The following is a 26,467-nucleotide window of genomic DNA, read 5'->3' on the forward strand; positions in this document are numbered from 1 at the left end:
GGGAGGCATTGATTTCACTCCTTCACTAAAGCATGGAATGTTCATAACTGGCTCTTACAAACAGAAGTTATACTTAGTTAACAATCTAGTTTATTTATTTAGAAGGCACACGGTTAAACCAAACCCTTGCAGCTTTAAAAGCTTTCACTGGAGAAGGCAAATCTTGTTTCCCTGTAAAGGGAGCCTCATTTTCTCCTCTTTCCCATCCACTGTACTCGCATCACTTCACGTTGGGGTCAGTATCAAAAATAGAGCCATGCATCAAATTGCTTATAAAAATACCAGCAGCATCAAGCAATTTTTTCCCTGAGCGGATGAAGGAGTGTTTTTTGAAACTGCTGATCCTGTGGTACATCCCAGTGTGCCAGCTCCACCCTTCTATTTCCAGGCACACTCAGCTCTGAAAAATATTAGGAGAGAAAAGATATTTGAAGCATCCAGATAATTCTTTTCTTTTTCCCCCCCAGTTTAAATTCTAGCAATCAATATTTTTAAAAACAACCCAGAAATACAGTCTTCTCTTTGGCCTGTGCTGGTATTTGTTATTGCCAATGTGCAGTTTCACTTCACACTTACTCGTTTTCAGGCTTTTCAAGTTGCTGGAATGCGCTGTTTCTTCACGGATGAAGGAAGTGGTGGTGAGCTGTTGGGCTGTAAGACGATTTATAAAGGGTCATGTTGCTCTGTAATGGGTCTTGAAGTATTTTGACAGCCTGGTGTCAGGAACCTGATGCTTTAAATCCCTTCTAAGGAGATGGAATAGTTCAGTGTAATTGTTTTGGATGTCCAGATTTCTTCTGAGAAATGTCTGCTTCTTTTAAATCCTGGAGTCACTGACTGATGAGAGGGGTCTCTGGAAAATGTTATCCATTAACAATCTAGAACACATTCTCTGCACCCTTTCTCCCCTGCTTACCCAAGGGAAAACTAAGGCAGGAGAGAATGTGTCCAAAGACAGCCTTTTCTCCCCATTGCTATAGTAACTTGGCAATTAGACCCTCTGAGTTTAATACGCAGTATTTATTATTGTGTGACTCCAAGGTGATGTTCAGAACACGTAGTTTTGAAAAACCTGTTTTACATTTCACAGTCTGGCGTAAGCTACCTTCCCTCCCTTCTTCCCTTGCACTCTCTTCTCCTTCCTTTCCAGTCTTTTTGTCAGCATAGAAAATAAAAATGCAAAAATAGAGGAGGATGAGCACTGAAAGAAGCTTCAAAAATGCCTACCGTTCTCTGATGGAAATCAAACTGTAATGGGTTCACATCTTCTATCACCAATTGACTTAATTGTATACCTCACTTAAAGTATTAAAATAATAGGATTGTCCACAGTTAAACATTAGGGATTGACATAAATACACTGTGGGTTGTTGTTCAACAGATGGCCATCAAACAATCAGGAGACAGAGCTGGGAAGAACTGTGTTTCCCTAGGGAAGAAGCTGCACAGAAGCCTGCAGAAGGCACAGTCCCTGCTTGTACCCAGAGGTGGAGAGCTTCCCTGCTGCTACACCAACCACAGCTCAAGCCCTGGAGGCTGTTACTTGTCTTTTCACCCTTTGCCCTGGCTTGTGCATAATGCAACATGGGACAAATTCATGTTCCCCTCAATAATTTTTGTTACAAAACTACAACTGACTTTCTTTTACATCCTGACTTTTGCCTGGGTTGAGTATATCGCCTCTTCTGGTGCAAGGCGTGTTTTCAAATTGTATAGCATCTCTCTTGTCAGTTCCTTGTTGGGCATAAATGTGTTCCCAAACTCCTCTTTTCCAAGGAATACACATGTAAGTTCTCGCATATTTATTAAATAACATGAATCCCCTCCCACACACTTTTTTTCTTGCCAAGAGCAGCAGTAATCTGCATGGGAACACAGCAGCGTAGGAGTTGTCTGCTTGAATTGGTTGACACAGCCATAGTGGGTCCCCACTTGCTCTCAGACTGCTTCTTTCATGTTACAGAGAGAATGAAACCCAGGCTGGACGCTTCTCTTGGTTACCACTTTGGTTATTTTTTTCTTCACACTTAGTGAGGAACACACATCAGTGTTTGCCAGCAGATACTGATGCTTATTTTCCTCTTGGAAAGCCTCCTTGCTGCTCGAGCCACAACAAAAAGAAGACTAAATCCAAATTCCAAGGAAAAAGAAACCCCTCTTCAGCAGGACATTGCCTTCAAGTGGGAAAAGTGCCAGAGGCTCCATTAAGTCTACTTTGTATTCTTATTGATTTTATGTGGAAGGCACTCAGATCCGTGGGGGTGAACAACAGGCTAAGGGCTGAGGTACTGCATTAGGAAACACAGCTCGTGATGCAGAGTGATCATTCAGCCCTTTACAGTGATCACATTCACAAGTCCATCCTGTGTCTGTGCTAATGTATTTTCATGCCAGTTTTGCAGAGCTGACGGAATGTTACATTCAGTTCCATCCATCAGTGCTGGTTACAGTTGTCAGCCACAGCTGATTGAAGTGGAACTTTAGAAAACGGAACAAGACGTGTCCCAGCTCGTTGTGCTAATTCTGCTTTAAGCTGCTTTTGCCATGAATACGAAGAGTGGTTCAGGAACCTGAAGGAAAGCACTTTGCATGGAAAGATTGATCTGAGCTTTTGCTAACTCTTGTGTTGTGGCTTTTTCCCTTGCAGGAATCAGCATCACTACAGCACGCCTTCATTGGATGGCTGCTACTTTGTGATCCGTTTTTTAGTTTGATTGTTGAAAAAGTGCTACTGCTCTGTGCTGATAGACTGCTTAATGAATAACCCTGCAGAGAGCACTCCTCCTCAGCTCTTCAAGCACTTTTTTTCCATGCAGATTCTAACTAGTGAACCGTGACTATTGTATTAAGAAGGAATCCAAGCCCTTACAACTCTTTTGGCTGGTATGTTAGCATGCTTCCAGTGAAGTGCAACGTGTCAAGGAAGAAGGAAAGGAATGGAAAGTTTTGTTTCTTTCTGGTGCATTTAATCAGCTTCTCCTTGTTTCTCTTTTAATGACAGGCATTATTAGTGCAGTTAATGACCAAGCTTGACAAGAATGTTCTCTATATTCTTTGCTCAGGCTAAAGACAGTTCTGCGAGGTCTTTCCTATTGCACTTTCTATGCTTAAAATATAAAGGTAAAATTGCAATCACAAGCACAGGAGTAAACAGCATCCCTGAGTACACAATGAAGAAGCATGTGCTGAAAAACAAACAATCTCAGTAATTCTGCAGGCTGCTTTTTGGGATTGATATTTAAAGAAAGCCTCGTGGTCCTTTTGTGAGCAGGCCCTGCTGGGTTTTGTGTGGTGAGGTTTCAGATGTATCACTGACATTTGCCCACTGGCATCACGCATTCTGTGAAACAACTGGGTGGAAATCTGTGGGACACAGAAAGAGTGTGGCTGCAAACAACTGCAAGGTGTTTGTGAAGGCACTCATGAGGGTGGGCAGGTACTCCTGGACTGAAATAAGCAATTACATGGACCTTTCAGGCCACTAAATTTATTGCCTTTTATGTTATCCAAACGAACCTCTAAGGCAGGCAGTCTATCTGCCTGGATACTGATGAAGAGTCTCGTTTTGGAGCCTTGTTTTAGTGCTCTTGGCATGGGAGGAGGAGTGCCTCAAACCTCTCCAGATGGACAGCATGTTGCTTTTTACCAAACACCGTATTTTGATTTTCTCATCAGCTCTTGTACTGTATTGCAAGAGTACCCTCAGCAAAGCTGCCTTGGAATTGGACTGGGAAGGAGGTGGTTTTTATTGTTTGTGCAGCTATTTTGACAATGTGTACAAAGATCTCCATAGTGAGAACTATCTATGGCTTGAATACGAAATCCCAAACCATTGGGTAGCACTGCAGGTACCTTTTTTCTATATTGGTTTCCAAGAAACGCTCAGTTTTCAGTCTCAAATCAAGTGAAGCTGCTGGTTTACAGACTGACTAATACAAACCAGCAAGCTACACTTTACCACTGCTGGAAGTGGAGACTCTTGCAGCAGTAAACTCAATTTATGAGAACCCCTAATAAAAAGTTTACATATCTTTCAAGTGCCTCAAGCTGGACATGAAAGAAAATGGGCAATCTGACTGAAAAAAAAAAAGAAAGAAAGAAAGAAAGGAAAAAGAAGCCTAAGATATCTTTTTCTTTAGCGGAAAAATGAGTGTTTGGTGAAGCGTTAAAGCTTTCTTTAGGACCTGCTTTCTAAGCATGTTCTCAGTTACATTTTGGTCCTGGCTAAATGCTGGAATAAACAAAATAAACAGGGTTTCACCATGCATGCAACACATGCAAGGAGGATAAAATAAAAAGCATATCGTGTTTGAAGGAGCTCTGGCTAAACGTGACAATGCTAAAAAAGAAGTATTTATCCTTTTGCTTCCTTGAATATAATCAAAAGTACAGGGAGAGCATATGTATTTTATAGTTGCTGATTAAAAGATGAAAAGCCTTCTTATTAGTTGCACATGAATCCGATGTTGTAGGGCTGGTAAGCCACCAACTAACATAATTGTTTGCTTCCTTTGTTTATAGGCCCTCATTCTAAGATGCATAATGCCTGCTGCTGAGCCTTTTGAGCACACTCCTAGCTGTAGGTGGATGACTCCATGCTGGGAGGTGTGGGACGTGCCTGGAGTGCAGCTAACGCGCCTCACAGCACTCAGACCTACTGAATGTCCCCCAGTCACAGACTGAATAAGCTTTGTTTTGTGTCAGCCTCTCCGAGAACTGCAACAGAAGGTAGGATGGCCACAACTGTAGTTGCATACACTGAGTTTTCTGCCAGCTGAGATCTCCACACTGCAGATTGCAAGGAAGAGCTTGCTCCTACATCTTAATAAACAAACAAAAACATTCCCTTAAGCATGTCCTGCTATAAACAAGCAAAGCAAGCAGCTGGTCCTCATTTGAAAAGATGTTACATCAGTTTCAAAAGGAATCTGCAGATCTTCTTAATGCAAATATTTTTTGGAAAACAAAAAGCAGCTGCTTATGCTGCTTTATACCTATTAGCAGGAAAACAAACTCCAGGATGCTTGTATTTCTTCATGTAAGAAAAACATCCTCTTGGCATCGACGTTCATTCAGATCTCAAATTGTTTAAAATATGGCAGGCTACATAAATCTGCATTTGCTCTGTCTTCAGCAAGCAGCTAGAAACCTTTTCAGTTCATTAACTGTAAGACCTAAAAGCAAAACAGTCATTGAGCAGTTTGCATGAGTTTTGTGACAAAAGCTGTGAAGTTTAGAGCATGTGTTTGTCCTCCCAGACCCTGCTGCAAGGAAAACATGCACATTAGACGTGTGGAACCCTGTAAAAGGAAGGAATAATCTACTGAGTAATGAAGGCGGCCTTTTCTTAATTAGTGCTGGTAGGAACCTCTGAAGGAATGTAAGGACTGAAGGATGTGGGGACCGGGAAATAGAAGGAGCTTGGATTGCTGCAAGTTACAAACTGGCTTCAGGGAGGTTAGGCTGAATAGTACTGGCAAAGAATTGAATTTGGAGACTCTAAAGCAGGAAATGCCTTTTGAGGTCATGTGGCCTTTCTACTAGGCATTATTTCCCATCCTAGGGTTTGTTTGGTAGTGTTTTTTCATGTGCTTTTGTTTGTTAAGCAGCATAGCTCCTTTTTTTCCTGAGGTTATCATTCTTCTGCTTTCCACTCTTTGCCTCCCACAATCATTTTATTTCTTCATCAAAAAGAACAAAAAAGCCCAAACAAATCAACCAAATATAGGCCAAGGTTAACTTGGAAAAATGGGTAACAGTAACAGTCATCAGCAGATAGGACAGTTTGGGTTTTATAATTCATGACCTCCAGCAGTTCCACCTCGTGCTAACATGTCCCATCCCTGGAAATCAGCATCTTGCCTTGAAGCTGAAAGTTGCAGCTGTTCTGCCCTGTGTTGTTAAGTGCAGTGAGCACAGCCCGAGCTGCCATCTCTTGAAAGGTTCTGCTTGGTATCTGAGAGCTACTAAAATTGACAGCCAAACCAAAAACATCTGTGATAATGTTTTAGTGGAAAGTCAGAGCTTGGCCTTGGCTATCTCCTGGCGGGTGGATATACCACAAAATGTCACCTCCCAGGAAAAAATGAAGCAGTTCACTTAAGAATACATAAGTCCTATTACAATTGCACACAGGCTGTGGTTTCACACCATTGCATCAGAGCAGGAAGCAATGCATGACTCCCCTTGACAGCATTTCCAGTTTCTACAGCAAAGAAGGAAAGCAAACAGAACAAGAGCTGGGCTTTTGGCTCACCACGGCCAAGCCTGCAATGCAGGAGCCAGGGAGCACCAGCAGAGGGTTCTCGGGATCCTGGCACAAAGCTCTCATGAAGCACAGCCCCAAAGATTGCTCCCAAAAAGCTGCAGCGGAGAGCTGTGCCACTACTGACTCTGACGTGCTCTGCACAGGAAGGACAGTCAGAAACGGGGATTGGTTTTACCTGAGATCACTGAAAGGCAATTCAGTATTTTAGGAAGAGATTTCTTCCAAGGACAGTCAAAGGAAAGCAGGAATGTTTTATTTACCCATACGCCCGGACACACTGATTTTATTTCACAGATGTGTATCAGCTTCTTGAGCTCTGAAGTCACCAAAACGTGCGAGCACCTGCTCACCTTCCAGCAGGCACACGCACGCTTTACAGAATCAAAGCTACGCTCCCAGGCAAGCTGGACACTTGCTGTTCAAATTACCCTTATCCTTAATTAGCTAGAAGCCGACTATTCCTCATCACCTGTCCGTTGGGACTGAAGGAATAGAGGAATAACCGCAGCACGCCTAGCCCTACAAGCAGCACTCTGCAGCACTAAGCGCTGCTCCCCCGCCCACCTTTAGGGCGCCTTCAGGCGTTCGGGCAGAACCGCGAGACCGGCGCGCGGGAGCGCTCCCGCAGGCCCCGCCCCCTGCACCTGATTGGCCGCGCTTCTTCCGGTCTCAGTTTTCCCCACCCCCGCGCTGACGTTGGTAGCGCCTGGCGCTGCTCCCCCCGCCCTGCGGCGCGGAATGGTTCCTCCCGCCCTTCTCTCCCGCCCCGTACGCGCGCAGCGCTCCATACTTGGCGAGGGCCGGCGAGCCGCGCTCTGATTGGTTGGACTGCGGTGGGAGGGCGGGGCGGTGCGGCGCTGACCCGGATGTTCACTCCTAGGCAACGGCGGAAGTGGAAGGGCCGCGGCCTGCCTCGGAAGGAGGGAGAGCGGAGCGGAGCGGACCGGGAGGCGCCGCCGTTGCCACCGCCCAGCGCAGCCCCGCCGAGCCGCCATGGTGAGCGCCGCGCGGGCAGCGCCGGGATCCGCCGCTTCCAGCCCCACGGCCGCGCCCCGCCGCTTCCTTTTCCCTCCCCCGGGGCGGCGGTGAGGGAGGCCCCGGCTGCGGCCTGCACCGGGGGGAGGCGGTAGGGGCAGGGCCCACGGGGGGCGGTGGGGTAGGGCCAGGGGTTCCGCAGGATCTGACGCCTCGCGGTGCCGCCGTCTAACGGAGCCGGAACGGGCGGGCAGAGAGCCGCCTCGAGCTCCGTGTCCCTCCGCAGCTGTGCGGAACCGGGAACCGACTGCGTGCGGGGCGGCCGAGCCCGGCCGGAGCGACACCGCTGCCCTGTGCGGTGTTCCCGGGGTCCGGGTTGGAGTCTTTGCCTTCTGCAGCCGCGCAGTCCGGCTGTGCCGTGTTGGCGGGATGAGCTCGCCCAAGGGACAAAGCCTTCGTTTTCCCTTTGGTGCTGTGCGTGGAGGGGATGCAGCCCTGGAGGTCTCATCTCCTCTGGGCGCACCCAGCAGTAAGGGCGGAGCCGTCCTGCTGTGCCCGGCCCACCTGGCGAGGTGCCTGCCGAACCCCTGTAACACGGCGTGCCTCTAGGGCTGTAATTGCTCCGGTGTTGGTACTGCTCAGGAATTTGTGGTTCGACATTTTTTAAGACCGTTCAAATATAGTTAGGCTAAGAATGTGTCTGGCTGTACATGAAGACTGGTTGAGTAATCAGTCCTTTGCTTCAACTGTAAGAATTTCAGAGGCAGTATCTTATCCTTTCCTCTGGAGGCTGAAGGTCCTGGTGATCCCACCACTTACATGGCACAGGATGAAGATCTTTGGTTTCTAGTGGAAAGTGAAGAATGCCTATGATCAAGATTCTGTGCCTGTTGGAGCAAAGCTGTGCTTGGCACCTGTGCGTGGGATTGGTATGATGGAGCATCTAACTTCACCTGTGAATGTTAGACCAGGAGGCCTGGCTGAAGTCTTTGTGCATGAGACCTGCTGCAGGATTTATTAGTCAGGAGTTCAACCAACTGTCCTGACTTCTGCATTAGCAGAAATCCTCACACAGAAAGAACTGAAGGAAAACAAGCAGGCTTCATGTAAAACAACAGTGGTGATACTTGCTGCTTTTAAGGGAATGCAAAAATATACTGTAAGAATAATTTAGTTGAGGTGTGTGACTTTATCACTCTTCAGGGGAGATAAAGCACAAGCTCTTTAGAAGTCCTGTGAGTGCTATAAGCTTTTGCTGTCTTCTGATTTCTCATGTTTAGTCACGGAGAGCAGTGGGCACGGGAGAAATCTGACCAGGATCTCCAGTACTGTGCTAGACTCAGCAGTTGGGTGGACTTCAGGTAGGAACCTGTGGCAGCTGCCCCGTTATTTGTGTGTTGTGGTGGCTGTGTACACACCTGAAGGCTTGCTCACTGAGTGGGGCAACTGGAGTGTGGTTTATCCAGGCCTACTGCAAGAAAGGTCACTGGGCTTGGTTACAAGAGGTAAATGAGCTGTGGTGATGTGTTAATAAAACCTTGCTCTTATAATCAGCATTATGCAGACAGTGCAATTTCCAGTTTCAGCTTTAGTTCTCTTCTAGAGCACCCCCAGGATCTTTTGCTTTAATAGACAATACTCAGATGGAGCATGAAGGAGCTAAAATGGCACTGGCACAGCTGCTGTTTTATACAGGTGCTACCAAAATAGTGTAAAATTTGTGAAACCAATCAACTGATGAGGACACTTTTTCATCTTCTTGAACTCTTGAGTCTGTTTCTGATTGCGATTGTGTCACTCTTGAAACCCATGGCATCAGCTCAGGGAAGGTTATCAGTGCTCACAGCATGTCCTTTGCACCTTGTGCCTCCTGAGAAATCCTGATTTGAGTTATTTTGTAGAGTCTGTGTTTTGTAAGCTAAGTATATGAGCTTAGATAAATGCTGTCTTAAAAAGCAAATTCTCAAAGTAAATCAAATTGGTGGGTGTCGTTGGGACAGGGAATGCTGTGAATGTAGTGATGTTAAATCTTTGGCTTGAGAATATTTGAACCACGAGATCTTCAGATGGGATTTCCTCATATGGTAAATATACATGCTGATATCTTATTAATTGAAATCTGGGAATGAACCAGAATGAAAGCAGAGTTTAACTCTTTTGAATTACTATTTTTAGTGCTTATTGCATTAGTAGTTAAATGATTCTCTGTGGCAAAGACACATTCTACAGTTGTCTGCTGGGCTTCTTCTCAGTTGAGTTTCCCATGCAAAGGATGGCTGATGAGCTCCAAACTGTGCATGGAGAATTCTCCTGCCTGCCCTTTGGAGCTATGTTTGGTCACATCCAAAGGGTTCCTTACTCTAATTCAAATTGTAGAGCTGATTTCTTTTTCCTCCCCTTGAACTGGTGCACATCATTGCCGTGCTGCCTCGAGTTTTGTTTCAACATGAAGCTGTTTCAGTGCCTTCTGAAGAGCTGCAATTTTACTGCCTGAGTGTGAAGTTCTGAAAGGTGCCTGTGCAGGCAGCTGGGGCTGGAGTTCAGGTCTGTGCTGAGCCTGGTTTTCTGTCCCACTTCTATTCGGTGCAGTGATTGTGTTTTTTCCAGACGAAGGATGAAATTCCAAAAGTTAAAGGTGCTCAAAATGAAACTGGTCTCCTGTTTTCATCTGTATCCTCAGTCAGTCACTGTGCGTTAAAATTTGACTCCTTTCGGCTGATTTATGTAAGGACTTCTGAAGAGTTTGAAATGCCCAACCAAACCTTTGTCTCTCTTCCCCTAATGCACAAGATCCAAAGCATTGTTTTGCCCCCAGCTTGCCCACTTTTCCTAATTCCTTGCCATTTCCAGCAAGGAAGAGGGTAAACTGCACTTAAAACGGTGAGATTTCAAATCTGAATTTCCCCTGTGGGTGGCATCCATGCGGTGTGAAGGAGCAATGAATATCTGAGCATTATAAACCTTTTCCCACCTTTCTGGTCCCCCCAGCTGTGCTGTAGTGCAGGGTTTGTTTGCTGGTAGGTTACATTTGTTTGTTTATTTATTACAAAGCTTTTCTGACTTGAACAGGAATTCAAGGGTGAATGCTGGTCAAGCAAGTTTTAAATACGTCTCCCTGCTGGTTGAGCTGAGAGGTTTTATTACAAGGAGAAAATGGAGAATGCTTGTGGAAGCTGCTCTGCTTGTTTCCTAATTATAAAGTTGTAATTTTCCATGCCAAATGGAGTGGCAACCCAATCCTTCTGGCTTTTTAGCTGCAACAAATCTCTGAGTTCAGGAATCAGAAACGGGATCTGCTTCCTATCTGTGGTTGTCTAAAATAGGCTTTTATTTAGAATTACTTTAATTATGTTAGGTAATACCTGGTGCTCGGTTTCCTAGAATGGTGGCTTGAGTCCTTGGCATCAAAGAATCAGACTTCCTTGTATTATTTGGTTCTCTTTTTGGCCCTGCTGTCCTCCTTTAGGATTTAGTGGAAGTGCAGCTTGCTGTAAGCCTGTGCTCTGTGAGCTTGTGCTGCCTTGTTCGAGCTGGGCTGAGGAGTTGCAGAATGCATCTGTAGGCCCTTGACTTATCCAGCTGCCCTTCCCATAAATTACCTGCTTTATTCCTGCTGAATGCAAATTCAGCCTTGCTGCTTTATATTCCACTGGCGTAGCTTGTGTTATTTATCAGCACGGCGTTGATTTGGGAGCCCTGCCTCTTGGTTTAAACCCATAAGAAATTGCTTTCAGTGTTCATAGCTGGGCTGCAGAGCAAGTCATTACTGGTGCTGTTCTGGAGGATGTCCTCCAGGTCTTTCAGTTACAGAGAGCAGAGCAGAGTTCTTGTTTGGTGCAGTGCCTTGGGATTTCCATCACATCCTTGTTGCGGAGCGGGAGGGCGAGCAGTGTGGGTGAAGGCAGAACCTGGGATCTGAGAATTCTAGCACCATCAGCTAGACAAGAACAAAAAGAGCACTTAAGAGGATTTTGTGCGGAAGGAAAAGGGGTTGAGATGGCTCTAAAGACATGAGCCTAGTGCTTGCCTTAAGCCATCAATCCACCCCACCGTAAATGAAATACTTATTTCCTCCGGGAATTTTGTGTTCTTTCAGGTGATACTTTCTATCTTCGTGTTTGTTAAAGTGCTGAGCTTGCAAGTGATGTCCTGTAACCTGGCTTCCCCTCTTTGCTTTGGGAAGTAGCTGGATTTAAAAAAAGCTTGCTGCTTGCTGAGGTGGCTGTGTGATGGCTGTGCTGGCAACTTGAGACGGGCTCAAGAAACAAGAGATGGTTTTGTTGTTTTTTTTTCTTTTTCTTTTGGTAAGACAATTCAAAGGATGAGAAAACTGTGAAATGGTGGAATGAGGTAAAATATCAGCTACATCATGCTGACTGCAGCAGGTGAAAACTGCATTTATCCAGCAGTTCCTATTGCTGTGCAAATCCAAGGGTCGTCTTGGGTGCAGTGCGGAGAGCGGTGTGATCTTGTCTCCATGCTCACTGCTGTGCTGGATGGCCAAGTACAGCTTTCATGTGGCTGTTGGTACAGGTGGAGGTGCTGCAGAGTGGGGTCGGGTGAAAATTGGTCAGATGGAGTAACTTTGTGTGAAATTGAAGGGGAAGTCTGACATGGATTGGGATTGGCAAATAAGTACCTCAGTATAACCTGTCTCTGTTACTGAAACGTGTTAAAACCTTGGAAAACAAAGGCACACTGGATGGCAGCTGTCTGGATTGCACACTGACTGCAGCTCTGTTTTGGGGGGAAGTCAGGCATGTACATGAACAGCAAGAAAAGCATGAAAAAACATGGAAACGTTGGGTGAGCCTTGGAGTTATGATAAGGGGAGGAATCCCAGGGTGCTTGAGTATCTTATTGGATGGAGATGGGAATTTCACGGCCTTAGTACAGGTGAAACCACTAGCTTCCTAGCTTAAAACTCTTCTTTGGATCCTTTGGATGAAGCTGAACTGTTTGCAAGCTTTGAGGTAGAATCAGCAAGGTGCATTTCACTGGGCACAGTTGAAAGGCATATTAACCTACTTTTGTGACCTTTTAGGCAATAGGAGAATGCTGGGGGGATGAGAGCTAATTAGATAACCTCTCCCTGTCTCCTCGCTGCCCTGCCAAGCATCCGATTACTTGCCAGAGTTATCCCATGAATTTACAACCCCAGCTACGAGACTCTGGGGTACTGGAAAGTGCTGAGCTCATCCCAAAGCAGCGGGCAGGAGCTGCACTAACAGCCCAGCATGGAGCTGTGTTGATTAGGTTCTCAGTAAGCATGTCTGTTTGTAGTCATTCGGTGATAGGGTATGTGCCTCCCTGCTGCTATAATAATGTGTGCTTTCTCTGCTGTTTTTGATGTAACTTGTATGGAAAAAAAATCTAGGTTGCTGTTGGCTGGAAGGAGAATGCAGATCTGCCAGGCCAGGAGCAGCTCACTTTGTGCAAGGGGAAAAAATCTCCATCTGATTTGGGCAGCTCCTCTTCTGATGCTTTCGTGACCAAGTTGATTGGGATGTGAAACAAGCAGCACGTAGGATAAAACAGTGCTTGGAAGAGATCATCCGGGATTAAAAGAAAGCATCGCAAGCAGTGCCTTCGCAGATGGTCAGGGTGGCAAATGGCAGTGCTGAATCTCGGGAGCTGCTGGGTTTGTTGTGATTAGTTTTTGTATTTAAAAATAAAATGGAAGGATTTCCTGTCTAATCACACCCATCTGAAGGTGCTAAATGCCCTGTGCATTCAGCTGTATCCACTGGTAGACAAGTAGCTTCTTTGAGAGGTACCAAAGTCTGATACCTCAGTGCTCAGGGACTGTGGCACACAATGGAACCTCCTATTTTGCAATGTCCTGTTAGCAGCATGTGCTGTAACACAGATCCTTGAATGACATGTGCTGGGATCATGTGTTTTCCTACAGATCTTTTTTCTTAATTTCTTCTGCTACTTTACTTTCTAGAAACAGCAAACAGAACCTGGCTGGCTTGCTGAAGCTGAGCTCAGTACTGCCATTGCCAGCAGAATCAGCAAAAAGCATTCTATCTCTAAAGACTGATTTGAGCACTTCTTCTGCAGTATTTGGATGGAAGGCAAGAAGATGATCCACAAGAAATAGATCATCAGGCTGGGGAACCACCACAGACCTGTTCCATTGCCTTATTTCAATGGTTGTGCTAACCAGGTAGTCAGAAACAGCAAGCCTGTGAAGAAAGAATGAAGTGGAAGGATGGGGACAACAGACTCAGTGATTTGGGGTGCATCTGCAGGGCAGAAGCAAAGAGGTAACAGGAGTTTCAGCCAAAGGTCTGAGAGGATCAGGAAGATCCTTTGAACAATTTCCTGTTACAGGTTGTGTGGAAACTTGTAGCTACTCAGCAGTAATCCTGCATTGGATGAGTCAGGGTGAATCTGCACGTGGGGGCAGGGGAGCAGAGCCTTCAGTCTTTAGAAAGCAAGAGATGCTTACCTGCATGGTGCCTTGTACATGCCATGGTGTTTGTGGAGCTACAGAAAGGGATTGAAGCACAGTGCTGCCTTGAGTCGCAAGGAAATATCTGGAGGCATCTTAAGTTACTGGGTGCATTAAGTGACACTGAATGGTTACAGTGTCAGAAAGCAGCCTGCGCCGGGATGTCTGCAGTGGGGGTGTGTGAGCTTGTGCTGCAGCCGGTATCTATTCCAATAGCAAAGCTGCTAGGCAGATCCATAAACATCTTTACAAAGCGGATGCAGGACATGGATACGTTTTATGTCTCCTTTCTGTAGAAATACCTGATGAAGAAAATGCTATTTTGTTCTTTATCCACGCTTTAACCAAGCAAAAAGATACAACCATTGTGAGGTAACATCAGCCTAATTAAACTTATTAACATTGCTTAGACTAAGGTGGTCAGCTCTGCAGTCAACTCCAGTGACTTTAATCCCATTTATTAAAAGTTAGCAATGTGGCTTTGCAGTCTGCAGGTTTTCCATGCTGTCTCCTCTTTGCTCTTTCATGTGGGGCTAATAGATTGCATATTCACTTGATGCCATGATTTATTGGGAAATGACTTTTTGCAAACTTGATGCTTCACAGGAAATCTTGGCAGAAGATGAAAGCCAGTAAATTACATTGTCATGTTCAATGACAAGTTTAATAAATAAAACATTGTTTCTGTTACCCAGAAGACAAACACTGTGCAGAAATCATTAGTGATGGTGGGAAAAGGTCAAGATGAATAGCCTGTTCCCACAAAGCCTTGGTGCTGGTCCACCCTGCTTGTCTGTTTGTTGGACAGATGAGAGACTTGCACTGGGCTTTACATCACACCTGTGGATGTGCTAGCAGGAATGCCTCTAACTGAGACACAGCCCCAGGGAGCGTAAATTGGCTGCAGGAGCTGCTGAATTCCTGCTGCTACAGCAAAGAGAGTTACAGTCCAGTGGCCTGCCCCAAACTGCCAGGGTTGTTAGGTTTTCCTCGGTCGGTGTAAAGTAGTTTGACAGATAGTTGTTCCATGAGACTGAGCTTCTTAGTAAGGTAGTGCAATGAGCTGTGGTTTGTTCTGAAACTGCTGGATGGAAATGCCTTCAGTGTGCTGTAATCCATTTGGTAATTGTGTCTGAGGTTGGGCAAGGATGTTGGGTAGTGCCCTGCGAGCACTGGGCAGGGCTCACCTGATCTGGAGGTAAGAGTGATGAAGTCCAGACACAGAGGTTGAGTCAAAGGACACTTGAAAGCATCTGCTGAAAGGTAAAGCTGCAAGGGTTTGGAAAGAGGCTTCCTGCAAGCTTTGAGGAGATCACTGAGTGCAACTGCAGGAGGAGACCTCTCAGGTAGTGCTGCTCTTTCCCTCCAGAACTTGCCTTAGTTGTGCTGTCAGCCTGAAATAGTGTTAAGTATCCAATGTCACTAGCGTGCTGGTGGCAATGAAACTTAAGCTGCCTCATTTTGCTCTCCTTCCCGTGGATTATTTTAGTTCCTATGCAAGCCTTTGGAGCAGATGTAAGTTACTGTCCCTCTGCAGGAGGTCTGTAAAGAAGAGGTGCCTTGTGAGTGCTCGAGGTCTGTGTCTATTCAGTTCGTGGGCCAACACAACAAAAGCTGGTCAGAGTTGTCCTCTCACTTCTTGCCAAGCTTGCAGGTGACTTTGTCAGTGCATACAGCACCCAGACCTGAGTTTGGAGAAGAAGCTTGAAGGAGTTTTCATTCATCAACTAGCTCTAGTGCTGCGTTTTCATGGCTTGCTCAGCTGTTTTAAACGGGAGAGCAGAGGAGAATGAAGTATGTTCTGCAGGAGAACATCTCTGAGCAGGATTCACTGGTGTGATGTGTAGAGTTGCTCTCTAAGTTCGGGTTACACAGTAACTCAAGTACAGCACTTTCAGCTCAAATCTTCCAATCCGTCACTTCTTGCTTTTGTTTTAATCTTCAATCCCCATTTCACATCTGTGGAAGGAGCATTCTCAGCAGCTGGTCTGTCTTGTTTGATCTTGACCACAGCACTAATGTAACAACAAATTGAGCTACATGTTACTAAAGATATGTGATGGCCATAATGGTCTGGGAAGATAAAAACCTCTGGATCCCATCCTAACCTGAGAGTAGTCGAGGGGGAGTCTGTCTGCATCAGCATCATGATCAAAGATTATTAAAAGAACTCTTCTTTATTACTATCCATGTTGCAATGGATCTTCAGCTTTTACTACATGTGATTGTTTCCTCAATGTGCAGTCAGACCTTCTCCCACTGGTGCTGCCAGGAGGCCGTGATTTATAGCAGTATTACAAGTGGCTTTAGATAGGATCTGCCAGAAGAGGGTTAATAGTTAAGGGAAAAGTTACGAGGGAAAACAGATTGCAAAGGGTGCGTAGAGCTGATGGAAGTGTCCTGAATGCAGTGATTCATAGATTGGATGGAGGTATTCCCCTTCCCATCTAATATCCTAAAAAGTGAATGCTGACAGCCTGTTGTGCCGGGAGCCGGCGGGGAATCCTGTGCTTAACATACGGCTGTGCTTCTCATTGCTCAGGGTTACAATAATTGAACCCTTTGCTAAAGCTTCTAGCAGTAATACTATCCTATTGTGTAATTTGAAAGAGGAGGCTTCTGCCTTTTGAGCTCGGGAAGTTGGCAAGGAGGAAAATGACGAGGAGGATGGGAAGCCACGTATCTGTTTCAATTAAAGAAATTTAGTGTTTAGTGCCACAAAGCTGAAACATTAGTCAGACATTCCTGTTGGGAGAACTGGCAGGAAATAATATGATTTACAATCTGGGGTATGTCTGCAACATAAAAGGAAGAGAAAAAGTCATTTGCTGGTTGCGTACTTCTGGTCCTGGATTAATTTACGGAGGTATTTTGCTTGTAAGCCGACCAGCGATCAAAGCACTCTGATGTGTGATTGCTTCAAATTGCCTAAGTTAAGCAAATATTCTATTTTCGGTGTCCCTTTGGGTTTTCATCTTTTATTTCAGTTCTCTGGAAATTGAAATGCCAGCTTGTGCTTGAAGTTTGGTAACTTTTCACATTCCAGGCTGGAACAAATCTGAGTACGAGCAGCTTGCAGACCCCAGGTCATCACCAGGGGCCTGGCAGCCATGCCATTTCAGAGCCAAGCCAGAGTGTTCAACTGGTAAACATGGGCAGCACTGCACAAATAATGGATGTTTTCACATGTGGTGTGGTTTTTTTTACGCCTTAATCATAACTTGTGAAGTTGTTTTTAGGTCATCTAGTTCTTTTCAACTTGCATCAGAGACTGGAGACGGCGTGGGTCAGAGTGGCGCAGCCAGACCTGGTGTGGATGGACGTTATGCTGGGTTCTGGTTGGAAAGATTTGCTGCCCCAAGTGGCTTATTTCCCAGAACAGGCTGAAATAGGGAGAAGTGCCCAGTGCAGTAGCACTTGGCTGCCCCAGCCAGTCTCTCTTGGTTCAGGAGCGAGCTCAAGGCAGTGCTCAGATAGAAACGCGACGCAGAAGTGAAACCAGTCTGGTTTTTCTTTTTGAAGAAAATGCTGAATTCTGTTTGTGCTCAGCAGCAACGCAGGCAAATGAGCAGGAGCCGTCCAAACACAGCTGTGGGGGCCAAAGAATTCAGTCTGCAGTGTTGTGATTTGTGGTGGTCAGCCTTTGAAATGAGCCTTGTAGAGCCTGGGGTGTGGGTAGCTGGCAATGGAGAGATGGGAAAACCTGGGAAAGCAGCCTGTGAATTTCTGTAAATGTTGGTAGTGACTTCCTTACTCTGTGCAGCTTACATCCACTTTCATGCTGGCTGCCTACACGTGTAAGGTCAGAGGAGTCCCTTGCTCTTAAATAACAGTGACCTTAATATGCCCTCTTTCAGGCACTGGAACATGGAAACATAATAGTTTACCGCACGATCAACAAACCCTCCTCAAAACAATCAAACACACTGCAGTAGCTTCCTGTCTTCCTTCTTTGTGGCTTCTGCATTGAAGGACATCTGTCCATCCTCAGCCTTCTAACACAGCTGCTTACTCCTGTATGAACAGAATAAATAAACACGTACACAGCCGTACCTCTGTGCAACTATGCTCTTAGATAACTTGGTTTTCTCCAGATTCAATGCTGTGCTGAGATGATTTGTGGCTGTTTTGAGAGTTTCTGTCTTTGCTGTGCTTGGCTTATTTGCTAGAGACTGAAGAGAAGAGCAGAATGCAGGCAGAAGAAGCTAAACAACCGTTCCTGTAGACATATTCATAGCATTTTGCCCTGCGGTAGATGGGAGCAGCATAGCAGAGTGGAGATAGCCAGATATCTTAGAGGAAACTTATTAAGAAGAGCTTTCATCTTGACTAATATTTTCAGTCTTTGAGATTCCTGTGATCTTTGAAATCCTTCAGTGACTTGAGCTGTAATAAAACTTCATTTAGAATTTCTGTCTGAGCTCCCTACTCCTCCACAGGAGTTCTGTGCTGGATATAACAGTGGGATGGGGGAAAGCAGGCTGGTATCAAGTAAACACTAAGCTCATTAAGTCCTGCAGCCTCAAAGCGCTTGGCTTCGAGTCCAGGCTGAGAGAGGGCTGTCTGATCACCTCACCAAGCAGGGGGATAAGCCTCTCCATGGCTAAAGGCAGGAATTCTGCGGTGTTTTGTCTAGAGGTCTGTGAAGGAATTGTCTTCAGTATGCAATTTAATGACAGCCTTAAGCAAGTGGAGATCTAGAAGAAGTGAAGGTAGAGTGGTGAGATGGATGGGCTCAGTTGTTGTAATGAGGTGAGGTGTATTCTGAGTTCCCAAAGAGCACCTTTCTCCTGCACAATTGGTGTAAGTGTTTTGTGGGATTTCCTATTAAAATGCCACTGTCAGAATCACAGAAAAACGTGTTTGTTCTTCTGTAACATCAGGAAATGTGTGCTGCTCTAAGGGCTCAGCACCTTAGATGTGATGCCTCTTAGATATCTACAGTTATTCCATACATACCCAGCTGGGGCAGAGATTGGAAGCAAAGGATGTGTGTGACCACAGGCCTGGTTCCTAGAAACCTTGCTTCCCCAGCACAGAAAGAGCCAGGAGTGTTTGCTCCTGGTAGAATTACTGATTCTCTTCTGAAAAAGGGCATAATGAGTGCATCCAGCACCCAGACATATGGCTGTGCTGCTGTGTGTGCTTTGTATTGCCTTCTTGTTTGGGCCAGCATGGATTTGTGCTGGGTTAAAGTCACCATATAGCCACAGACTTAGGCGTAGAGATGCATCAGAACCTGCCTTTATTTCAGTGCTTTAAGGGATGTGCAGGCAAGCCATTTAAATATTATTTAAATACTCTGCAGGAAGGCTGGAATCCTGCTGTTCAGCCTCGCTTCTCCTTCAGGGAAAGAGATGCTTCTCAGTGTATGCCTGGATGTTTTTGAGCTTTTCTTGGTTGCGTGCAGCCACTTGTGCCAGCTGTGGCTGAATGCCTTTAAGAATCTCTGCCTTAAGCAGTCTTGCTCGTGTATTTTCACAGCTGTTAATGAATATACTGTTATAAAAAATGTCAGTACAAGTTCTTCTGGTTATCCATAAAAGGATTCTGCAACTGCAGAAGATAATCCTTCACTCATTGCAGTTTATTTTGAAACTGCCATACTATAAAACACCTTCTCTGAGGTTGCATTTTAATAGTGGGTTTTTAACATTATTATTTCCTTAGTTTTTTGTCTGTCAAACAATTCCAGCTGGCAGAGCAGGAGAGAGCACTTCCGTGAGCGTTCCCACGATCCCCAAGCACAGAGCATGACCTTGCAATCACATACCAGCTCTCCTGTGACGTAAGGGATAGCAGGAGGCAAAGATAATACTTGATGTGATAGATCCCCTGCCTGGGCTTGGCTGTTGCAGAGGGGCGCTCGTAGCCCACCTCAGTAATGCCTGAGGGGTGGTTGCAAGAAGTTTTCCTTTCCCTCTATTTGGAGAAGGACACGAGATGTTGCTGTCAGTGGGGAGCTGGGATTTTTGTCCCTTAGTTTCTCATGATGCCCATGGGTTATTCCCCAGCTCATGCCTGGATTGGTGTTTCATCTTCAGCTGATGTGAAACATCCTCCTGGGAGGAGGACTGTTCTCGGTGTGGAAATAAGAGGAAAGGAGCGACTGTGCTCATAAGCAGTGTTTGGAGGAGCTTCTATTCTTGAGCTTGTGACCTGCAATGGACAGCTAATGGAGAACAGCAGCACCAGGGCTGTGGGTTTCTCTGCCTGTTGATTCTTCTCTCTAGGCTCATTTCTTCTGAGGATTTGCTTGTCGCGTTACCCAAGCGCTTAAAGAGTGTGGGGATTGAATGCACCCCGATTAGGGAATGCATTCTCCTTTGATCACAGCAAGTGACTGCCGTAAGTTCTGCTCTCTGTGCAGAGAGGTGAGTTGATGCCTACCTGCCTGTAGAGCTGGGGTGTTTTTCCAAAGGTGATTCCCAGTAACCTAAGAAATAACTACACAATCTCCCCCAACCGGTCTGTCTGACTTGCTGTCCATGCGATATTTACCTTTTGATAATGAATGGGCAATGCCTTTTTAGATCTGTTTTCATAAAGCTTGACTTCCTACTGCTTCTCCTTGGCACGGGGGCTGCTACTTGAATCTCGTGGCAATGCAAGTGCTTCAGTTTTGAAGCCTTTAAGTACATCTTAGAGCTTGGTTGAATGTAGGAGGAGAAAATTAAAGTTAAGCTTGTTGTGTATGGGTGTCTAGAAGTAGAGAAACAAAAAGGGAGGGGAAGAAGCAGTGAAAATAAGCTTGCTGTGCTTCAGGATGGCGATGTGCTGATGAAAGGAGTGTGCTGTTGGGTTTGCAGGGAAGTGACACTCGCCCTTGGTGAGAAGAAGAGCAGAAGGTTGTGCTGGGAGCTTGGTTCCGCTCACTGAGTGCCTGTGATGATGTCTGTTGCAGATTTTCCAACTCTGAAATGATTCTTAAGCTTTTATCTTTTTCCGTGTGGAATTTATTGAGAGGCCAACTGTAATAAACCCCACTGGAGCGTATTGCTGTGGTTTCTCAGGAGAATTAAAGCTGTTGATTCCTTAGATACAGGCAGCTTTTGGTTTGTCTTTTGGAATAAGAAGGAAATAATGGATCATACTTTGTGCATGTTTCACTTTGTTTTTTGGTAAAGCTGAAGGAGGAGGGGTGAGATCTGTCGGAACAGAATTTGCCTTGGGTACTGATTGTCTTGAGCTGAATGACACAACACGAATGAGGAAGTGCTCGGATTGTTTCAGGAGAAGGAACTTTCAGTTCCCTAACCCAGATTAATGTTGAGATAGCATGGAAAAACATTGCATTGAGTGTTTCCTTAAGTGTAGGAGACAGATTTTGGCGAGGACTGGACTGCTTGGTGTTAAATTGCTGGCGTGGCACCAGCTTAAACTGGGCCCATTGAACTGGGCTCTAGAACCCTTCTTGCAATACCATGTGAATAATCAGTGATCAAATGGTTCCAAACAGTGTTTTTTCAAAATGTTTTGATGTAAAACATTCTGCAGATTAGAATTGCTCTCTCTCTCCCCATTAGGAGGGTTGACAAGCACCACAGTTCCAGTTCACCTGACTTTGTGCTTATCTGTGCAAACTGTGACAGAGGGATGTTTTTGTTTCTGCAGAGTGACCAGCAGCTGGATTGTGCCTTGGATTTGATGAGGCGTCTGCCTCCACAGCAGATAGAGAAGAATCTCAGTGACCTCATTGACTTGGTGAGTACTGCATGCTCCAACCAAATCATGACTGAGTCCTGGGTGTGACGGATCTGGTATGTAAGAACATTTCCTGAGGCATCTCCCAGGTATGGTGATCTGCAGTTCTCTCCTCCTGTTTCGAAATGGTTGAGGAACTGCCCACAGAACGCCAGGAATCCTGGTGTTTGTTGTGGGCAGACCAGCAGGTACTGCTGTGAGTGCATGGAGATGCTTTTGGGTAAAGAATCATCAGCACCTTTCTCGATGGAGTTGTCATCAACAGCTTGAAGGCTGCTTTTTATTCCAAATAACTGGAGAGTTCATGCAAGTCGGGTGCATGCCCTCATGCTGAGTATTCTCTCCAGATTAGCTACTTTCCAGTCTGCAGTTTGACCAGGACTTTTACCATAGATGCAGCAGTGACATGTGCTTTGGAGGCCTTACTGCAACAAAATATTGCAGGGTTAGAGCACTGCAGTTCTGGAGAATGCCCAGATCTATTTATACATTATGACATACCAGGTATTCTGCAGTCCAGTGAGTATCCAAGAAAGAACCCTTGCCAACTACCTTGTGCTGATACCTGTTTTCTGCTTGCCCATGCAACATTCATTATCCTTCCATAAATTGGTAGCAAAGTAACTGAAGTCTTACCCAGATTCCCATTCTCAGTTGCATAAGGTTGAGTTGTGCATTCTGTGAAGTGATATGCTATGCATTTGGTTTTATAGTGGGCTTGTTAGTGTCAACTGTCCCTGAAAACTGTGTGCCACAGTTGCCTCTAGAGCAGGTTAAAGTATTACTAAATGCAAATGTAATCTGTATAGAACCAACTGTAGAGGAAGCTGGGAAAATGTTTTTCCACTGTCCACTCTGAATGTGATTTATGCTTAACAGTTTTCTGACCTCAGCTTCCAGAGTTTTGTAGACAGGGATATTGAATTTGGAACGGAGCTGTAAGACCTTTGAATTAAGACTTTTCTCCTATCTTCCTGTGGGAATTGCAGCCCTTTCCTTTTGTGGAGCTGAATCTTACGCATGACTCTCAGACAAGATTTGTCAGCCACTTTAAAAACCTGGTGGTTCTGCATATAGCATCCACTTGAACTGATACCTCTTAATTAAACTGCTTCAGTTGCATCCAAGCTGTTTGCCATCTTTGTGTGCAGAAGAGTGGCTGCTTAACAGGGAAAAACGTAGCTGAGAAGTCTGTTCCTAAGTGGTGTTGCAGCTGGTGTTGGTGAACTTGGGAGGAGTCCTACAGTGAAAGAGCTCTGGCTGACTGGAGTTGATCAAACTCTATTTAAATATTGCATTTGGTTCCATAAGCCAAGGTGTAGGTAAGAAAGCTCTGTGGGTCAGGGAAATAAATCATTCCCTCCAGGAAGGGATTATTTCTCTTTCTTGAAACCATTTAGTAATTGTCTACATCTGTGCCACCAAAACTCTTGGCAGCTTAAGGCATCATTCTTGTGGCTGTTGCTGGAGGTGGGACACAATAACTAAATCCTGGTTTGATCTGGTATGATACAGTAGGTTTTCTGATGAAATGTTGGAGGAATGAGTGGATATCAAGGTTTGAGCAACTCCAAGGACCATCCAGAACGATGAGTTGTTTGGAGAGCCTATGGTAAGCCTGGCTGTGTAATTGGTATGAGGTTTTTCTAATGACTCAGAAAATTGCTACTTACCTCTCAATGTTGGAATTACTTTTGGATGGTGCTCATTAGTGTTCTACATGCTTTCCATCAGCAGCACGCTCTGGGGGCTTCTTTTCATATTGAAAGTGTAACGTGAAACAGACCAGTTTGAAACATGCTTATGAGGAGGGGTTGTATGATTCCCTCACTGGTTCCTGCAGTCCCTTCTGTGGGGTGGAGATGACATAACGTATTAAAACCAGTGTGATTTATTTATAATCTGTATTTAATTTATAATCTGTAAACCTCTTCTGCAGCCCACTCTGAGCCTGACCTCCACAAGACAGAAGCCTGCAATATTTAGATAAGAGCAGTATATGCACTGCCACCTTGTAGGAGTTCCAAAAACATCATGAGCCAGCCTGTAGCAAATAGTTTTTTGACCTTTCTTGGCAGGTTTCATCCAAACCTTTACAGCTGATGATTTTTATTCTGTTTGCTTTACCATTACCAGACAATAACCTCCTTGATGTAAAAGGTCAGGCATGGCAGGCATGAGCAGGTTCATTAAATTTGTGATAGAATTATAAAAGATGGCACCTTGACTTCTGCTTCCTTTCTATTTGGTTTCCTTGCTTCATTGCACTTCCATGCTGGAGTAGACTTGGAACAGAGACCTGAGTCTTGGTTTGTTTTTTTTGACTCTCCTGTGGGAAGCATGGGTTATTCCTTGGTCTGTTTGCAGTTCAGCTTTCCATCTTTTGATAGGAGATGATCTGCAGAATGATGCACAGCTACTGTTTTGATGCTTATTTAAACCTGTTGAAAGACATGGATGGTGACTTAAAAGTGTCTGTATGCAAAGTGTTTTCAAAACAAATCCAGGAAGAAAGTAACATCTATTTCCTAGGCTTGTCATGCTGCTGGGAAATCTAGCTGTGCTAAATTTCTTCCCTCAGGTCCCTATTATTCGATACCCAAAGCTCTGCTTTGTAATAAAAAGAGCATTTTGGTGCCAGAAAGTGTATGGAATATGTTCAAGGCTGTCCATTACTGCCCCCAAGCGTCAGGCTGGCTAGGCAAGGGGTCCAAACTTGAACATGAAGTAAAAGGTTGGGGGAAAGAATAGGATTTTTGGGTCACTGGCCCTCATCAGACCAGACACTTTTCATTCATTAGCAAAACAATCTGTGGTTTGCCCTTTTACCACATCTGTTGTTGCTTTTTCAGACTGCAGAGTCCTCAATTAGAGTTCATTAGAGACCTTGTCAATCACAGGACTCAGGAGCCCTGCCTGAAAGAAGCTGTGCAGGGTGCTGGTGATGTGCCTTGGCATGGAATGCACTGCTTGGAGTTCAATTAGTTGTTATTTGTAAAATAGACTACTTGGAGGCTGTCAGAATGTGCAAGAGGACTTCTAAATCACTGGCAAATGTGTTTAGTGCAGGTATGTGCCTTTTTAAGGGCAACTTGTTTAAATTAAAGTGTTTTTTTTCTGTGTAATGTCTCTGGAAAACCATGAGGGAAGCCTTGGAGCCTGTACCTGTGAGCCAAGTGTGGGGTGTAAAGCAGGATGCATGAAAAGGGCATGAAGGGATTGCACTGCTCATGCAAATCACACTTTCTGGCACTAGAAAGGAGGCTGGTAGTACTGTTAAATGGCTTATACTGACAGATCAGAACCCATCTGTGGGAGTTGCCCTCCTGCTTCCTTACTCTGAAGGTGACAGCTGTGCAGTAAGCCAGTCCTCACATACCTTCAGCTGTTCTCTTTCCAAAAGAAACAGCACAGAAGACATCAGCTTTCAGGTGGAGCTGTTGTGGAGGACCTCTGCTGAGGAGGTGGGTGAGCAGTGGCTGAATCCCACCTTCCTGACACCCTTCCCATCACAAGGTGGAGGAGGGGTTGGCTGTGCTCATGAGCCACATGCAAAAGTAAGGAGTCTGCAGCTGGGATGTCTTGGTGACTTTGGCTTCAAGTATGGAAGTTGATGTGCCCTCTGTGTTGGTAAAAGTTAAGCAGGTTCCTCTGCAAGTGAGAATTTCCTGCAGTGTTTAATTTGGATGCTTGCCTGTGGGTACATGTATAAGTCAAATGAAAAAAATCCAGCTGACTCAGAAGAATCAGATGGCTGGCATGAAGGTGAGAATTGTCCTTGTAAAACTTGACTGTAGAGTGGACAGGCAGACTTGCCATGTACAGGGCTTGCTCACAGCCGTGCCTTTCTTTGTCTCTCTCCCCAGTAAAGCTGGTATTCAACTTATCCCATTTTTATCCAATGTTAAACGTGAAGGCCTTCTCGTAAAGCCTCAAGTTCTTGTTGCCATGGAAGAAACAAAGCTCAAGTTCTTCTATCTATAAATCCATTGCTAACTTTGTTAGGTGTTGTCTGGTTTCTCCCAAGGGTCATTTGCAGTTACGGTTTTGAGGATGACCTCCTATGATGAGAAACATCAAGCAAAGATGAATGCTTAATTATTTTAGTAGCATGTGTTGTTAAGAAGTCCCACAGTGATGAATTTATGCTTGTATAAACCTCAGATGTTGAAATATTTGAACAGTATTCATGAGCTTGCTTCACATAGCTAGTGTGCTTCCAGACAAGCCTCAGATCTGCTTGTATGCCTTCAGTAACAGAAAATACATTGAGCTGGAGAATTTATCCTCTGGAAAACTGCACAGACCATAAAGAACATGAGAATGTGGCTGGAGCTTTATGTATTTGGAATCCAAAAGCCTGAGCAATCTGCAGTACTGAGAAGAAAGATAAAATAATTGAGTACAGATGGCTAGCTGAACAACTAGTGATGGTGGAAGATTTTTCTTCTTTTAATGAAAATCAAAATAAAATTGAGACTTAAGGAGTGGAGACAGAAGGGCACTGACCAACCAGAGCTGGGTTTTGCCCTGCTGCTGGTCCTCAGCTTGCTGAGCTCCAGGCTGGTAGCAGCCAGTTGGCTAAAGAAAGGGGCTCTGGCTCTGGGTGAATTGATGGTGGGTGAGAGCCAGTTTTCCATTTGGTGAGTAGCTGTAAGCAGGAGCTTTTCCAGCTAGAAAAGATTCCCTATGGTTCCTTGATGGCAACTGGACATTGCAGTACATCTAAGTTGTCAACAGAGCACTTGGCATAGAGCTTGCAATCTCCCCATGCATGAGACCACGCATTGTTTCACTTCTGGCTTCAATTTCACCTAAGTCTTTTTCTTTTTAAGCCTAAACTGTACCTTTTTTTCTTCCAGGCTCTTGCCATTGCATTGCTGCTGTTAACAAGCCCTTGAGTTGCCTATTTAAATCTCTTCCTAAAGGAGGGGAATTGCTTGATGAGCTTGAATCCTAATTAGAAAGCTATATAAGTTCTTTTAAAGGTCGTGGGGGAAGTTAGACTATAGAAACATCAAGAGGAAGGACTGGAGAGAGTATGTATGCCTCTGCCTTTC

General features: G+C 45.0%; 1 protein-coding gene across 3 annotated transcripts in view; it reads left to right on the forward strand.

Annotated features, from left to right (window-relative positions):
* The first annotated feature begins 7,160 nt into the window (after positions 1–7,160).
* Positions 7,161–26,467, forward strand: part of CAPZB (capping actin protein of muscle Z-line subunit beta) — a 51,847-nt gene continuing 32,540 nt past the window's right edge. For all 3 annotated transcript variants that reach the window (XM_042883032.1, XM_042883030.1, XM_042883029.1), the window contains exons 1-2: positions 7,161–7,264; positions 21,318–21,407. In XM_042883032.1, coding sequence (XP_042738966.1) covers positions 7,262–7,264; positions 21,318–21,407 — 93 coding nt within the window. In that variant the 5' untranslated portion in view covers positions 7,161–7,261. The remainder of the gene's footprint in view (positions 7,265–21,317; positions 21,408–26,467) is intronic.

This window comes from Lagopus leucura, unplaced genomic scaffold (assembly GCF_019238085.1).
Source record: "Lagopus leucura isolate 7727_CA_CO unplaced genomic scaffold, USGS_WTPT01 Super-Scaffold_100037, whole genome shotgun sequence".
In the NCBI taxonomy this organism is placed as follows: Eukaryota; Metazoa; Chordata; class Aves; order Galliformes; family Phasianidae; genus Lagopus; species Lagopus leucura.